Raw genomic sequence first — 17657 nt, 5'->3', positions numbered from 1 at the left:
CTTAACAAATGTAGCAAGAAAAGGTGTAAAATGGGGGCAAAACTCACTTAACAAATGTCTCGCGCAGCCACGGAAATGTTGGGGGTCGATTTTTTTTATTTTTTAATTTATATCCCGCCCTTCTCCGAAGACTCAGGGCGGCTTACATAGTGTCAAGCAATAGTCTTCATCCATTTGTATATTATATACAAAGTCAACTTTTATTGCCCCCAACAATCTGGGTCCTCATTTTACCTACCTTATAAAGGATGGAAGGCTGAGTCAACCCTGGGCCTGGTGGGACTTGAACCTGCAGTAATTGCAGGCAGCTGCTGTTAATAACAGACAGACTTAGTCTGCTGAGCCACCAGATTGTGGTTGTAAGTCGAGGACTATCTGTATGGGCTGCCCAGGGTAACTCTGGATGGCTTACAATCATGAAGATAAAAATTGCATATAATAAAAACATAAATAAATGCAAATCCATACCCTATGGTCCAATTAGAGATGAGGTGGGCGGGAGCAGAATGGGGTTCCCCCCCAAGCCAATTGTCAGAGTCAGGGTCTTAAGGCTCTGATGGAACCTCAGGAGGGTTGGAGCTGACCTACCTCCAATGGGGGCGGCGGGTGGGGGGAGATGCTCCAGTACGACATTATAGAATAGAATAGAATAGAATAGAATAGAATAGAATAGAATAGAATAGAATAGAATAGAATAGAATTTGTTATTGGCCAAGTGTGATTGGACAGACAAGGAATTTGTCTTGGTGCATATGCTCTCAGTGTACATAAAAGAAAAGATACCTTCATCAAGGTACAACATTTACAACACAATTGATGATCAATATATCAATATAAATCATAAGGATTGCCAGCAACAAAGTTACAGTCATAAGTGGAAAGAGATTGGTGATGGGAACTATGAGAAGATTAATAGTAGTGCAGATTCAGTAAATAGTTTGACAGTGTTGAGGGAATTATTTGTTTAGCAGAGTGATGGCCTTCGGGAAAAAACTGTTCTTGTGTCTAGTTGTTCTGGTGTGCAGTGCTCTATAGCGTTGTTTTGAGGGTAGGAGTTGAAACAGTTTATGTCCAGGATGTGAGGGATCTGTAAATATTTTCACGGCCCTCTTCTTGATTCGTGCAGTATACAGGTCCTCAATGGAAGGCAGGTTGGTAGCAATTATTTTTTCTGCAGTTCTAATTATCCTCTGAAGTCTGTGTTTTTCTTGTTGGGTTGCAGAACCGAACCAGACAGTTATAGAGGTGCAAATGACAGACTCAATAATTCCTCTGTAGAACTGAATCAGCAGCTCCTTGGGCAGTTTGAGCTTTCTGAGTTGGCGCAGAAAGAACATTCTTTGTTGTCCTTTTTTAATGATGTTTTTGATGTTAGCTGTCCATTTTAGATCTTGCGATATGATAGAACCTAGAAATTTGAAGGTTTCTACTGTTGATACTGTGTTGTCAAGTATTGTGAGAGGTGGAAGTATGGAAGGGTTTCTCCTAAAGTCTACCACCATTTCTACGGTTTTGAGTGTGTTCAGTTCCAGATTGTTTTGGTTGCACCACAAGGCTAGTCGTTCGACCTCTCGTCTATATGCGGATTCGTCATTGTCTCGAATGAGACTGATCACTGTTGTGTCATCTGCGAACTTCAGTAGCTTCACAGATGGATAGTTGGAGATGCAGTCATTGGTATACAGAGAGAAGAGAAGTGGGGAGAGCACACAGCCTTGGGAGGCCCCTGTGCTAATTGTACATCTTATTTCATCTTTGTTATATAATCAGATTGTATGGGAGTCCAGCCAAGTGAGGTTTGGTAGGCTTGGGGGTGTGGGGGAAAGCCAGATGTTAGGGTTTATGGGGGCTCAAAGTGATATATGATCAATGGTTGATGGCTTAGCCCCATGATGGCAATGTGACCCAGGCCCAAGTCGGTAGTAGGTGAAAAAACAAACAAACTTTATTATAACAGCTGAGAATTAACTCATTCTCAGCGTAGTTCAACTAAACTAAAGCAAATTCCTCCCAACACAAATTCCTCAGTCCTATCGCAAACCTTGGTCCAATTAGGCAAACTGCCAAAGGCCTTTCTTGGCAAAAGTTCAGAAGACACCGATACAAAATAAATGCAACAAGATGAAGCTACCAACGTTGTTTTCCGGCAAAGCCCAAACACCGTTGCTGGTCTTTTAAGCCTTATGGGAGGGGCCAATCATCTCTTGGCCTTACTCCCGAGTCGTCCTTTTTGCTTGAGCTGCTTTTGCCTTCTGGCAGCTCTTCTCATGCGTGCATTAGGAACAGGCTCCTCCTGTTCCTCTGCCTCACTACTGTCAGCCTCTGGAGGCTCTGGAGTCCGCACATCACTCCCCGATGGCCCTGGCCCCACCTCTGCCTTCGATGCAGAACCCTCATCCGGGCCTTTCCCAGTTTCCATGTTCTTCCTCAGCCTCATCGCTGCCTGTCTCTGTTGCCAGCTCTGTTGCCACCTATGGGATGCCTGCCAGAGGCCTCTCTGCTGGCACACCCGCCGTCGCCCCAGGTCAGACCTCCGTGGCGTTTCTTTCATGAGCTTCCGTTTCCCTGCAAACGACGAAACAGAAGCTCACGAAAGAAAAAGTTCTTCTCCCTTGCCGCGCTGCCGCTGTTGGGGTGCCCCTGCCTCCCACCGGCCAGCTGGTCTTCAGGTCTGTGGTGCACATTTGCACATGTTCATACATGCGCATATCCGTGCATGACTGCGCATGTCCATACACACACATGCACCTTTCAGTTTGGGCACGTACGCGCACTTTGGGCACTTGGTGCCTAAAAGGTTCGCCATCACTGGTTTAGCCCATTGAAAGGAGGAAATTTTGGGAATGCAGAAAGAGATGGGCCTTCTAAATAACTTTTCCAGAGATTGGTTTACACAACAGCCCAAGTTAACAATCGACAAGGGCTGCATTTACTTAACAGGGGCCTCTGGTGGCTCAACAGACTAAGCAGTCTGTTATTAACAGCAGCTGCTTGCAATTATTGCAGGTTCAAGCCCCACCAGGCCCAAGGTCGACTCAGCCTTCCATCCTTTATAAGATAGGTAAAATGAGGACCCAGATTGTTGGGGGCAATAAGTTGACTTTGTATATAATATACAAATGGATGAAGACTATTGCTTGACATAGTGTAAGCCGCCCTGAGTCTTCGGAGAAGGGCGGGATATAAATTCAAATTAAAAAACAAACAAAACAAACATGTAACCCAGTGATGCAGCTCTCTGGAAAAGGCAATTAATCTTGGGAAAGGTGGAAGGAGAGAAAAGAAGAGAAGGACCATCGCAGGGGCAATGAACGCAACATTTCAAAGAAAACCCTTCTTATCCGGTCCCTAGGAGTCGACAGCGACTTCATGGCGTACACTCATCAGTCAGAAAATTTCATAGGACAATGGCTCAGTTTTCCCAAAACATCCTCACCCGTCAACTTAAAAAGTCTCTTGTGTATTTTTAACCTGTCGGGCCTGTTGTGTACACTAAGACAAAAGGCAGTTGTACGGTCGCTATCTTTATGAAGGAGAACTATAGTGGCTAAGACGCTGAGCTTGTCGATCGAAAGGTCGGCAGTTCAGCAGTTCGAATCCCTAGCGCTGCGTAACGGAGTGAGCTCCCGTTACTTCTCCCAGCTTCTGCCAACCTAGCAGTTCGAAAGCAGGTAAAAAAAAAAAATGCAAGTAGAAAAAATAGGGACCACCTTTGGTGGGAAGGGAACAGCGTTCCGTGCGCCTTTGGTGTTGAGTCATGCCGGCCACATGACCACGGAGATGTCTTCGGACAGCGCTGCCTCTTCGGCTTTGAAATGGAGGTGAGCACTGCCCCCTAGAGTTGGGAACGACTATTATGTGCCAGGGGAACCTTTACCTTTATATTTGATTTTGTTTCTATTTGGAGGCCGCTTCTAGACTTAGTACTCAGAGGAAGCAGGTGTTCAACAACTTGCAACACCTATTCGTAATTGTCAGCGTTACAGGCAGTCTGACTTACAACGGTTTGTTTAGTGACCGAAGTTGCAACGGCCCTGGAAAACAAGTGGCTTAGGACCGTTTTTCCGCACGTACAACTGTTGCGGCATTCCCCACGGTGACGTGATCAGACTTTGGGGCTGGCAACTTGCCGTGTCCCGGGGTCATGTGGTTCCCCTTTTGCGATCGTCCGACAAGCGAAGTCCGCGAGAAAGCCAGGTTCATTTAGCAACCCTCTCCTAACTTAACAACTGCACTGATTTGCTTAACAACTGTGGCAAGGAAGATCGTAGAACGGGGCGCAAGTCGTTTAACAAATGTCTCGCTTAGCAGTCACGAACGTTGGACTCAATTATGGGGTCATAAGTCGAGGGCTACCTGTATAGGATGCCCTGGCTTGTAGCACGACTCTTTCCCCGAGTATGGACTTCATGATTTTCTTAACCTCTTTGACTTAATCCTTTTATCCTTTGTATTCCTCAGGTGCTGCTTCCTCTCCCCCCAGGCGGAGGTCCGAGAGAAATTTGCCTTCCTCAACTCGTCCAGTGTTCCAGGGTAACCCCAGTGGGGTGGCCAGGAAAACGACGGGCACCCCGGTACGAGAAAAGCATTGTTTTTTTATTTTAGGGCAAAATTTTTATTTTCCATAATAATTCCCACAATTTGACCAGTGTACAATACAATCACTTATCCAACAATCAATCCTATACTCAAATTATACTCAATCAGGGCTGCTCGACCGCCACTCCCTCCCTTAATCCTTTCTTCCCTTCTCATCCTTCTTCAACTTTCCCCACCATCCTTCTCCTTGCTTTCCTACTTCCCCTCCTCTTTCCCACTTCTCACTACCATCCTTTCTAACCCTCTATCTTCTCCTCCTCCTTCTCCTCCTATCCTTTCTTCTCCCTCTCTTCTTTCCTACTTACCCACCTGCCTACCTACTTTCTTCCTTCTTTACTCCTCTTTCCTTACCCTTTCCCTTCGGGAGTGGTTACCGAGCAGTCCCGACTTTACACCATTCCAACTTGTTTAATTCTACCATTATTCCTGTACAATGGCAACCAATCAATTTATAAGCTTCCCCTCCCCCCCCCCCCCGAGACTTCCCAGAACAGAATACAGGGTATTGTAACTAACAAACATAATCTAAAATATAACATAAAACATATTCCATTTCACACCATCACACTATCAATTCCCTTCTTTCTTAAACTAATACATAGCAGTTCCTAACTTCACTCAAAAACTAATTGACATGAGAAAAGCATTGTTGTTTGTTCTTTCATTTATTCTTCGATGAATTTAAAATTCTGCTTGAGTAGCGATGCATTGGGTAAGCCATACAGATAATCACTTAGGGGCTGTTCAGAGTTCAAATGACAGTGAAAAGGTAACTTACAACTAGGGGTGAAATGTAAAATTTGTTACTACCAGCTCTGTGGGCGTGGCTTGGGGGGGTAATGTGACTGGGTGGGCGTGGCCAACCTTTTTTTTTTAAAAAAAACTTTTAAAAGCATTTTTTTCTACAACCTCTTCGGCCGAAGAGGTTGTAAAAAAATGCGTTGAAAAGCCTGTGATGATCAGGCAACTCAGCTGGGATCCCCAGAGGGAAAAAAGCTTTTGGTTCTGACAATCCCAGCTGAATTGCCTGATCGCCAGAACCTTTTAAAAGCATTTTTTACAACCTCTTTGACTGAAGAGCCTGTAGAAAACATGCTTTGAAAGGGTTCTGACGATCCCAGCTGAGCTGCGCAATCATCAGAGGCTTTATTTTTTTTAAAAACTTTTAAAAGCATTTTTTCGGCCAAAGAAAAAATGCTTTTAAAAGTAAAAAAAAAAAACAACCCAAATTCTGATGATCACATGGCTCAGCTGGGGCCGGGGGGGGGATTTTTGCTACCAGTTCTCTGAACCACCTGCTGCCATCGCTACCAGATTGGGCGATCCGGTCCGAATCGGGAGCATTTCACCCCTGTTTACGACCGTTTTTCCACACTGCGACCATGGCAGCATCACATGATCAAAATTCAACTAGCAGTAGCTCTAAGACTTATATACCGCTTCTCGGTGCTTTACAGTTTAAGCAGTTTACAGAGTCAGCCTATTTGCCTCACACACACACACACACACACACACACACAATTTGGGTCCACATTTTACCCACCTCGGAAGTATGGAAGGCCGAGTCAACCTTGAGCCTGGTGAGATTCGATCTGCCAAGTTGCTTGGCAACTGACTCGTATTTGTGAGGGTGGCAAGTGTTCCCGGGGTCACGAGATTCCCCTTTTGCGACCTTCTGACTAGCCAAGTTGTTTGGGAAGCCAGATTCACTTTTAACGACCGCGACCCCTAATTGAACGACTGCAGGGACTCGCTTACCAACTGTGGCAAGAAAGGTCGTAAACCGGGGCAAGCCTCACTTAACAACTGTCCCGCTTAGCAACAGAAATGTGGGCTCAGTTGTGGGTGTAAGTCGAGGAGTACCTGAATTCAAGGTAGGAATGATTGCTCAGGTTCTCTCAAAGCATGCAGTGTATTTTAGAGACACGAATCTCAGATTCTGTCCCTTTAGAAAAATTCTCTCCAACCTGCTTTTTAGTTGCTGCCCTGCTGAATATTGTTTTTTTCCCGTCTTCTTTGTAGCGCCCGGGTGCCTCTATCATGCGCACGATAACTCTGAGAAAGATTAAGCCACGGAACCAGCAGGTGAGTACCCTGTTTCCCCTAAAATAAGACCTCCCCTAATAATAAGCCCAATCGGGCTTTTGAGTGCATGCGCTGAAATAAGCCCCTCCCCTGAAAATAAGCCCCTCCCCCTGAAAATATTTAACCGCATGTGCAGCCAATCCCCACCATTTCCTCTGGTTAGGGCTGGCTTATTTATTTATTTATTTATTTATTTATTTATTTATTTATTTATTTATTTATTTATTTATTTATTTATTTATTTAATCAATCAAATTTTTATACCGCCCTATTTCCCGAAGGACTCAGGGCGGTTCACAGCCAGATAAAATACAGAAATCATACACAATAAAAACTAATTAAAAAACTTATTTAAATAGGCCAGAATTTAAAATTACAGTTAAAATGATAAAACCCCATTTCCTTAAAAAATTAATAATTAACCCCAAGTAAAATTAAATAAAACTTTTAATCCAGTCCCGCTTGGATAAATAAATGCGTTTTCAGCTCACGGCGAAAAGTCCGAAGATCAGGCACTTGGCATAAACCAGGGGGAAGTTCGTTCCAAAGCGTAGGAGCTCCCACAGAGAAGGCCCTACCCCTGGGGGCTGCCAGCCGACATTAAAATAAGACCTCCCCTAATAATAAGCACAATCGGGCTTTTGAGTGCATGCGCTAAAATAAGCCCCTCCCCTGAAAATAAGTCCCTCCCCCCGAAAATATTTAACCGCATGCGCAGCCGGTCCCCGCCATTTCCTTGGGTTAGGGTTAGGGAGACAGAGCTGGAAATCAGGTACGACGGCAAGAGGAGCCCCGTCTTGCTCCACACGCCCCAAAATAATAAGACCTCCCCAAAAATAAGGCCAAGCGCTTATTTCGGGGTTTAAAAAAATATTAAGACAGGGTCGCCTTTTCGGGGGAACACGGTAGTTGTTATGAAGCTGTTTATACATGTTCCATCTTTTATGTGATTTTTTTTTTTTTAAATAATTTTTTATGAAACCTTATTCGAATAAAAGATACAAATAAAAAGACAGGTAATAGGAAATAGGGAAGAGAAGCCGAAGGGGAAAGAAAATGCAAAGGAAAAAGAAAAGAAGAAGAAAAAACTTTTTTCGGTGCAGTAATTAAATTAGTAAAGTGTGTAATAAAGTAAATTATTTTCCTTTTATATAATTAATAGAATAGAATAGAATAGAATAGAATAGAATAGAATAGAATTTTTATTGGCCAAGACACACAAGGAATTTGTCTAATAACATTTCTACAGCAACAAATTGAATCGTATTATCAAAGTCAAAATCCAAAGTCCAGGTTTCATTTTATTCTGTTTCGAGTAAAAATCGAGAAGCAAATAGAAACAAAACCGGATATATTATTTCCCTTAATTAAGACCACTTTTGCTATCCCTGCCAGTTCTATTACTTCTTTCTGTGGAATTATTATTATATTTTATTCATTAAACATGAAACTCAGTCAACTGAACATTCAAAAATGCATCACAAATACTACTGACTGGTGCTGATGGTCGATACGGGTTGCTGCCAGCGTCCCAGGTATCAACCAAGTACCTTCTTACTATGTACGATGTTCCAAGTATTATTATTTATTATTATTATTATTTTATTAGATTTATAAACCGCCCTTCTCCCGAAGGACTCAGGGCGGTGTACAGCCAAAGTAAGAAAGAAACAATGTACAGTTAAAAATAAATTAAAAAACTTATTATACAGTGTGGCCGAAATTAAAATAGTTAAAAATCTAAAAGACCCCAAGTTAAAACTAAAAAGAAATTTAAAATTTAAAACTAGACAATTTAAGAAAGCCCCGCACGAACAAACAGATATGTTTTCAGTTCATGCGAAAAGTCCAAGGTCAGGTATTTGGCGTAAACCAGGGGAAGTTCATTCCAAAGAGTAGGGCCCCACAGAGAAGGATCTTCCCCTGGGGGCCGCCAGCCAACATTGTCTGGCGGACGGCACCCTGAGAAGGCCCTCTCTGTGCAAGCGTACGGGTCGGTGGGAGGCATGAGGTAACAGCAGGCGGTCCCGTAAGTACCCAAGTCCCAAGCCATGGAGCGCTTTAAAGGTGGTAACCAAAACCTTGAAATGTACCCAAAAGGCAACAGGAAGCCAGTGCAGTCTGCGCAGGAGAGGTATCACATGGGAGCTACGTGAGACTCCCTCTATCACCCGCGCAGCTGAATTCTGGACCAACTGAAGCCTCCGAGTGCATCTCAAGGGGAGCCCCATGTAGAGAGCATTGCAATAATCCAGGCGGGAGTGAAGTAGTGCAGTTTTTTGCAGTTCCACTGGTGTTATTGCAGGAAGCTTCAATTTGTTGATATATCTTATAAAATTCTTGGACATGATACCAAGAATTGCCCCGATGACAATGGGTATCACTGTTACATGTTTCATCCACAGCCGTGTAGTTTTGATGGCCGTGATTTTTTTCCAGTTCTTTTTCTTTGACTCTGGCATCTCCTGGTACAGCGATGTCAATAAATTGTACATTTTGGTTTTTGACAACTGTGATATCTGGTGTGTTGTGTTCCAAGTGATGATCCGTCTGTATTATTATTATTATTCATTTCATATGGTGTAACAAAATCCAGCGATAACGCATAAAAGCTCACCAATTCAGCATATAAAATGTGTATCAAAATATTAAAACATCAGAGCTGTGAACCGTTTTTAAAAACATACAGCACACAAGTAATAAAACTATGAATGAAATTAAATCATGGTCTTATGCCAAGTTAACTACTTTTTTGTGTGTGTGTGTGCTCTATTCTCAGGATCAGGTGAAAGAAAGTGATTTAATTCCTCGTCGGAGTCCAAGGGTAAGCACAGAGCTAATAGCAATTCTTGAGAATTAAAAGAAGGCCAAGGTCTGGAACTTTTTAAGTAAGCCCAGCCTTCCCCAAAATGTCTGGGGAATTCTGGGAATTGAAGTCTGACACATTGAGAGCGGCGGTCCCCATTTTGGCACCAGGGGCCGGTTTCGTAGAAGACAATTTTTCCACGGACTGGGGTGGAGTGGGGTGAGAGGAAGAGCACCCAAATTAGATCCCCGATATGTGCAATTTATAGTAGGGTTTGTGCTTCTATGAGAGTCTTAATGCCTGATGATCTGAGGCGGTGATGCTAACTCTGGGGAGCAGCTGCAAATAGAGATGAAGTTTCGTTCGCCACGTGTGTGACCCAGTTCATAACTGACCAAGGACCGGTCCAGGGCCCAGGGGGATTGGAGAACCCTAATCTTCTAGAGCAGGGGAGGTTAATGAGAGAGCATAGAATTAACGATTCTGTGAGAGATTAAGCATGTTTGATTTTCTCTTTGGCCTGAGTTCTCCAATAGAGAATGCCCTGGAGGGCCTTCATATTAATATCCGTTAGATTCTCTGCCCCGGCCAGTTTTCATGTTATACTAGCTGGTAACCTGGCATTGCCCGGGTATTTATTTATTTATCCTGTATTAGACAGGAAAAGGACTAGCTCAACCACTGTGGTGAGAATTAGAGACCTAATTGCCCTGGCCAACAGCCCGTGAAAAATCCTACAGGGAAAGGCTTTTGAGGGGGATTATGTGCAGTAGTAGGTACCTCCTCTGGCAACTTGCCCTCTTTGTTTGAAGCTGAGCTCCTGGGGGTTTGTTTGTTTATTTGTTTGTTTTTATTGAAAAAGTTTTAACAAACAAAAATATTTTTCCCCCTTCTCCCCGCAACCCCCCCCCCCGCTTCTCGGGTCAATCACAAGGTATTGTTATAGATAAACCAAACATAGAATAAAATTTTCCCTTCTAATCCTATTAACCTCATCCAAATCTTTTCATTTCCTAACCCCCCCATTATATAAAATAATACATCCTAATTATTCAAAGGCAATCTGATATCTCTTAATCTGATATCTGTTTTGTAAATAATCAATCCATTTTTTCCATTCAATTAAATATCTTTCCTGCGTATTGTCTTTCAAAAAGGCTGAGATTTTAGCCATCTCAGCCAAGTTAGTAACTTTCAATATCCATTCTTCTATTGTAGGTAACTCTTTTTTCTTCCAATATTGTCCAATCAACAGCCTTGCTGCTGTTATTAAGTTCAAGATCAATTTAGTCTCAGTCACTGTACAATCCGTTATAATTCCCAAAAGGAAAAATTGTGGCAGGAACTTTATCTTCTTCTTCAGGACATTTTGAATAATCCACCAAATTCTTATCCAAAAGGCCTTGATTTTCTTACAAGTCCACCAAATATGAAAATATGTAGCGTCATCACAGTCACATCTCCAACATTTCGCTTGGATATCAGGATACATACATGATAATTTTTTTGGATCTAAGTGCCATCTATAAAACATCTTATAAAAATTTTCCTTAGATTCTGTGCTTGTGTAACCTTAACATTTCTAACCCAGATTTTCTCCCATGTTACCAACATTATTGGTTCCTGAATATTCTGTGCCCATTTTATCATACAGTCCTTTACCAAATCCTTTTCCGAATCTATTTCAAGCAAAAATGTTTGTTTGTTTAAGAACCAATTCCCCTTACCAGAGGGAGCCCTACTCTGGAGTACTGTGAAAACATTACCATGGCAACTCCACTGTGCTGTACAGTAGAAGCCATTTTAAGGCACAACAGACTGTATCTTAACAGAACTTGAATCCAAAATGCACAGTATCACTGTAAGAAGTCCTGTGATATGACACTATAGACATAATTCATTCTTTTTCATTTCAGCGGCCCAGGCGTTCCAGAATTATGCTGGAACATACACACAGAGACACACCCACACACCCAGACCCCGAGGGGTGTTGGGATGTCTTTTTTTATCATTATTTGCATTTATATCCCGCCCTTCTCCGAAGACTCAGGGCGGCTTACACTGTGTTAAGCAATAGTCTTCATCCATTTGTATATTATATACAAAGTCAACTTTTATTGCCCCCAACAATCTGGGTCCTCATTTTACCTACTTTATAAAGGATGGAAGGCTGGGTCAACCTTGGGCCTGGTGGGACTTGAACCTGCAGTAATTGCAAGCAGCTGTGTTAATAACAGACTGTCTTAGTCTGCTGAGCCACCAGTCTTACCCCCACAGAATTTCTTTCCAGAGAGTAAGTCGTCCGTCTACCAAATTTGGTTGAAATTGCTCGAGGCGTTCCAGAGTTATGCTGGAACATACATACATACATAGCCATTTTTATATTATATCGATAAATGGGAAATGAAGTCCTGTCTTTACTAGTATAATGCCTCTGAAATTCACACAGACGGCAAAAGGACTTTTAGTAAATTAAAAACATCTGGCAAAGATGTTTGGAGAGGCAGGTCCATTTGCACAGAATAAAAGAAATCAGCATAAATTGCTCTAAATATATACTGCCAGCAGGCCAAATGATTGGAGAGCCTCTCTTTCGAGGTGTCCTGACTTCAGGGGCTTTATTTATTTATTTATATTTATTTATTTATTTTGTCAATAAGATAACAGGTAAAAGTACAAACATAATTTGGATACATGAAAAGAGTAAGTAAAAAAGAACATTAGGACAGGAACGGTAGGCACGTTTGTGCTCTTATGCACGCCCCTTACAGACCTCTTAGGAATGGGGTGAGGTCAACAGTAGACAGTTTAAGCTTAAAGTTTTGAGGGTTTGGGGAAGAGACCACAGAGTCAGGTAGTGCATTCCAGGCATTGACCACTCTGTTGCTGAAGTTGTATTTTCTGCAGTTGAGTTTGGAACGGTTTACTTTGAGTTTGTATCTATTATTTGGTTGTGTATTGTTGCGGTTGAAGCTGAAGTAGTCATTGACAGGTAGGACATTGTGGTAGATAATTTTATGTACTACGCTTAGGTCAGACCGAAGTCGGCATAGTTCAAAGTTGTCTTAAGCCCAAAATTTGGAGTCCGGTGGCATAAGGTATTTTATTGCGAGCAGAGGAGTGGAGGACTCTTCTTGTGAAGTATCTCTGGACTCTCTCGATTGTATTTATGTCCGATATGCAGTGCAGGTTCCAGGCAGATGAGCTGTATTCAAGAATTGGTCTAGCAAATGTTTTGTATGCTCTAGTACAATATTACCAGAGAAGAAGCTACACAGAAGAAGCTATGCTTTGAAGAATGCCTTGACTCCCTCTTATTTGTGGCAACCCCTGAGATATTGGAACACTGCTATTATGTCACCCCCTAATCCTTCTTTTCTTCAGACTAGACATGCCCAGTTCCTGCAACTGTTCTTCATATGTTTTAGCTTCCAATTGGGTATATTCTGACGGATGAAGGCTGGATGAGCTGCGAAACGTCTCAAACTAACAGCAAAAACAACTCCAGTTGCAATGACTCAACCTTCAGATTCCCCCCCCCCCCCCAGTACAGCTTTCCACCTTATAGTAAGTAACACGGAACCCTATTCCTGTTTTGCAGATCTCCTTAAAAGAAAACAAGGAGAACAGCCCGCCGGCCACCCCTGAAAATCAAAGCCTCCACGGAGGGGAGTCCCCAAGGAAACCCCAGCCTTTTACCCCATGCTGTTCCTTGAATCTTGACGCAGAGAACTCGCCGAAAGAGACTAACGCCTTGTCCCCGGTTAGCGCCAATACGCCAGGTTCTTCACCGGAATGCGAACGAGACCTGACCATGGCCAAACGTGTTCGCCGGTCTTACAGCCGCCTGGATGTCTCCTTGTCCCGCAGCTTCACAGACAAGCCAGAATTCCCCAGCTTCAGCCTCGCGGGCACCTCCACGCCCGCCGGTGCTCCTGGCAAGCGGCAAACCCTTTTCGGTTTCGAAAAGCTGCTTCTCCCGGGGGAGCTAGCTGAGCCCTCCACTCTGCATCTAATCAGCGCCCCCAAGGCGGTTGAGGAAAGCGGGGCCTTCCGGAAGCCGGACACCGACATCCCTGGCATCTCATTCTGCAGAGAAAAGCGAAGGAAGAAGAAAGTGCCCGAGTTTGATGTGAGTAGGACTTCGGGCGCTGGGGGTTTAACAGCCAAGCTGCGGCTGTAAACTTTGTGTTAAAATTAGGGCCTGCTCAGTTCCCTTGAAACTGCCTTGTGGATACCTGGAGAGAGTACTGCTCTCTCCAGGCATGGGGGTAGCAGTTGTTATTTGCGTGGCATACCAAGAGATCCGTTCCAAATCGTAGAGGATGGCATCTGGGCTTATTTTTTTACCGTATTTTTCAGACTATAATTTTATCGGACATTTTTCGCACCAGAATATAGGATGCACCAAGATTTCAAAGAGGTAAACAAGGAAAAAAAAACAGCTTTTGCCCTCCCCGGCCCCCAGGAGCACTCTGCAGGCCTCCCAAACCCTCTGCGCGCCCCGTTTTTATGAAAAACGGGACGCGTAGAGGATTTGGGAGGCCTGCAGAGTGTTCCTGGGGGCTGGGGAGGGCAAAAATGGGCCCATTTTTAGCCTCCCAAACCCCTCCCAGCGTCGCATTTTTGCGAAAAACGGACCTGTTTTTGGCGAAAACAGGATGTGCGGGGCGGGGTTTCTGGAGGACAAAAATGGCTGTATTCGGTGTATAAGATGCACCAATATTTCCACCCTCTTTTAGGGGAGGAAAGTGTGTCTTATACTCCAAAAAATACGGTATTTAAGTGCAGGAGTGACAAACTCAAGGCCGGTGGGCCTTAAATCTGGCCCGCGGGGCCTCTGCTGGCCAAAACGGGCCGTGCGGGACTTCTGCGGGGCCCGTTTTCACCTGGCAGAGGGCTGCAGGATGACTGGATCGGCCTGTATTACAATTATGTGGCCTCAAGTAAGTGCCTGATCTGGATAGGAAACAAGCAACATCCTACGTTAATACTAGAGTTTAATGCGCATGATTTTACATACTGTAGGTCCATTTAATCTACCGTCAACCATCTATAATTGGCAGCCGTTTCTATTTTCTATCCTGGAAATTTACCTCTGCTATTAGATCTTGTATGCTATTGCATTTTTATTATTATTATATAATATGTTATAATATATAATTATAACTAATATATAATAATTATATACTTATATATACTTATATATACAGTGGCTCACGACAAGACGCTGAGCTTGTTGATCAAAAGATCGGCAGTTCAGCGGTTCGAATCCCTAGTGCTGCATAACGGGGTGAGCTCCCGTTACTTGTCCCAGCTTCTGCCAACCTAGCAGTTCGAAAGCACGTAAAAAATGCAAGTAGGAAAATAGGGACCACCTTTGGTGGGAAGGTAACAGAGTTCCGTGACCCTTTGGCATTGAGTCATGCCGGCCACATGATCACGGAGACGTCTTCGGACAGCGCTGGCTCTTCGGCTTTGAAACAGTGGTGAACACCGCCCCCTAGAGTCGGGAACGGGTAACATGTATGTGCGAGGGGAACTTTACCTTTATTTTTATTATTAGTTGAATAATAAAAACACAATAGTATAAATAGCTTTTCTGCCCGGAAAAGCAATTTACTATTAAACAATGGGGTTTAAATTTAGAAATAAAAAGTTTAGTGGAGTACAAAGAATAAGTAATACATTTTTGCCTGTAATATCTGGTACAAGAGATAGAAAAATGGTTATAATAAAGAACTATGGAAAGAAAGAAGAGAAGGAAAAAACATAAATTGTCCTTGACTTGCAGCCCTTCGTTTAGTGATTTTTTTGAAGTTATAACGGCGCTGAAAAAAGTGACTCTGTTTCACACTTACGACCATTTGATCACATGACCATTCAGTCATGCGATCAAAATTCAGACACTTGGCAACTGGTTCGTATTTATGACGGTTGCAAGTGTCCCAGGGTCACGTGATCCCCCCTCTTGCGACCTTAACTGCCATCTGGCAGAACTGACGTAGGATCTCCTGCTTTGGGGGAGGGGGTTGGACTAGATGACCTTCAAGATCCCTTCCAACTCTGTTGATCTGTCTGCCTGACCTTCTGACAGACAATGTCAATAGGGGAGCCAGATTCACTTAACAACCGGGTTTACTAACTCAGCAATGGCAGTGGTTCACTTAGCAGCCGCGGCTAGAAAAGGCGTAAAATGGGGCGAAAACTCAACTTCACAACTGTCTTCGCGCAGCAACTTAATAGCCACTTGGAGTTCATTTAATGACAGTTCCAATTAACAGCATCCCTGAAAAAAAAAAGACTTATGACCATTTTTCACACTTATGACCATTGCCGCATCCCCAGGGACATGTAGGCCAAAATTTGGATGCTTGGCAGCTGACTTATATTTATGATATAAGTCGTGAACTCAAGACTCATCTTTTTATCCGCGCAGGGCTGGCTTAAATTGGGATTTTAATGTTTAAATTTATTTAAATTTATTAATTTTAAACATTAATTTAATGTTTAAATTTATTTAAATTTATTAATTTTAAACGGGGTTTTCTTAGTATGGTAAATTTTAATTATTGGGCTAATTTAAAATAAGTTTTTTAAATCGTATTTTAAACTTGTATATTGTATTGTCGGTTTTATTATGCCTGTACACCGCCCTGAGTCCTTCGGGAGAAGGGCGGTATAAAAATCAAATAAAATAAATAAATAAATAAATAAATAAATGATAGTGGCAGCGTCCCCGTTTTGCGACCTTCTGACAATCAAAGTCGACGGGAAAATAAGATTCACTCAACAACCAGGTTACCGACGTTAACACCTGCAGTGATTCACTTTTGGCAAGAAAGGTTGTAACATTTTTTTAAAATTTATTTATTTATAATTTAATTTCTATACCGCCCTTCTCCCGAAGGACTCAGGGCGGTTTACAGCCATATTAAAACAACAAATACACATAACAATTTAAAAAACGAATTAAAAGCAAATATTTAATGGCCAGATCAACTAAAACGGTCAAAGACCGAGATAAAACCCATTTAAAATTACAATTAAAAATTACAATTAAATTACAATTAAAAATTACAATTAAAAATAACATTGGGCAAAGCTCACTTTTTAACAACTGTCCCGCTTAGCAGATGAAATTTGGGGCCCAAATTGTGGCCATAAGCCGAGGACTACCTCTATAAAGATGTGCGGATGAATTTAATCCAGAGGTATTGCAGGATTCTTAGTGGCCGTGGTGCAGAACCTTAGCCGACTCTTCTTATCTCGTAGCGTGGGTTGACTTGTCAAAGCAAGGAGCGTCCTTTTTTATCCAAATAAAAAGCCATTTTTATTGCCTTTATAGAAATCCAAGATGGACGAGTGGGCCGCGCAGATGAACGCCGAGTTCGAAGAAGCCGAGAAATTTGACCTCCTTGTGGAGTGAAAAAAAATGCATCGTCGGGTGGCCACAATGTTCCTTGTACATAAATCTCCCACACCCGCCCCTAGAAGGACGCTTAAGCTCTCTTGGCGTAAAGCTGTAAAATCTTCCTTTTTTTTTAAGGCTTACTCACTAACCAAAGGCAGCTAACACTTTTCTCGATGCCCAAAAACAAAAGATACTGTACTGATTCTGTGGGCTTCTGAGGAGAATGGTTTTCTTCTTTCCCTCGGCTGTAACCTGAAAATAACGTGCGGAAGGATCCTGATTCTACGCGGTATCACAATTTTTGCAAACGGCTTGGATACCTTTGGTTGTTTTTTTTTCTCCTCCCCCCCCCCTTCTCAGCTGCCATTATTCCTAGAATAGGCAAAAAAATAATAAAAAAATAGGCAAAGATGTGAAGGTGCCTTCTAGCCTTTGAAAGAGCACACCCATCCACAAGTTTCCTCCAGCAGTTTTATTTTTTCATCGTTATTTTTCTTCTGCGTTTGCCTTCAACAAAGTCCTATATGCTTAAATGGAGTGGGGAATTTGGTTTGCTGAGCCAGCTTCCCTTTTTAGGGGGTGGTGATGCAGGCCTGTTTTTAAGCCCGTTCTTAAGCCCCTCTCTGGCCGTCCTTCTTAACGGAAGTTCCTCGCAGTGACGAAGCTTTTGATGTTCGCTTTGTGTCTTAGGGATGTTTCACAGTGCAGCCCTGTTAGAATAATGGTGAGAAAATTAAAAAGACTTTTCCTTCA

The 17657-nt window shown here is 42.8% G+C and overlaps 1 protein-coding gene across 1 annotated transcript in view; it reads left to right on the top strand.

The window, feature by feature from the left end:
- Window positions 1-17657, top strand: part of CDCA5 (cell division cycle associated 5) — a 23961-nt gene extending 6304 nt beyond the window's left edge. Inside the window, exons 3-7 of the mRNA XM_058160755.1 lie at window positions 4462-4574; window positions 6622-6684; window positions 9464-9508; window positions 13092-13622; window positions 16839-17657. Of these exons, the coding sequence (XP_058016738.1) occupies window positions 4462-4574; window positions 6622-6684; window positions 9464-9508; window positions 13092-13622; window positions 16839-16919 (833 nt within the window). The 3' untranslated portion in view covers window positions 16920-17657. The remainder of the gene's footprint in view (window positions 1-4461; window positions 4575-6621; window positions 6685-9463; window positions 9509-13091; window positions 13623-16838) is intronic.

This window comes from Ahaetulla prasina, chromosome 17, assembly GCF_028640845.1.
Source record: "Ahaetulla prasina isolate Xishuangbanna chromosome 17, ASM2864084v1, whole genome shotgun sequence".
In the NCBI taxonomy this organism is placed as follows: Eukaryota; Metazoa; Chordata; class Lepidosauria; order Squamata; family Colubridae; genus Ahaetulla; species Ahaetulla prasina.
Note: the sequence above shows the minus strand (reverse complement) of the source record. Positions and strands in the feature narration are given on the sequence as shown.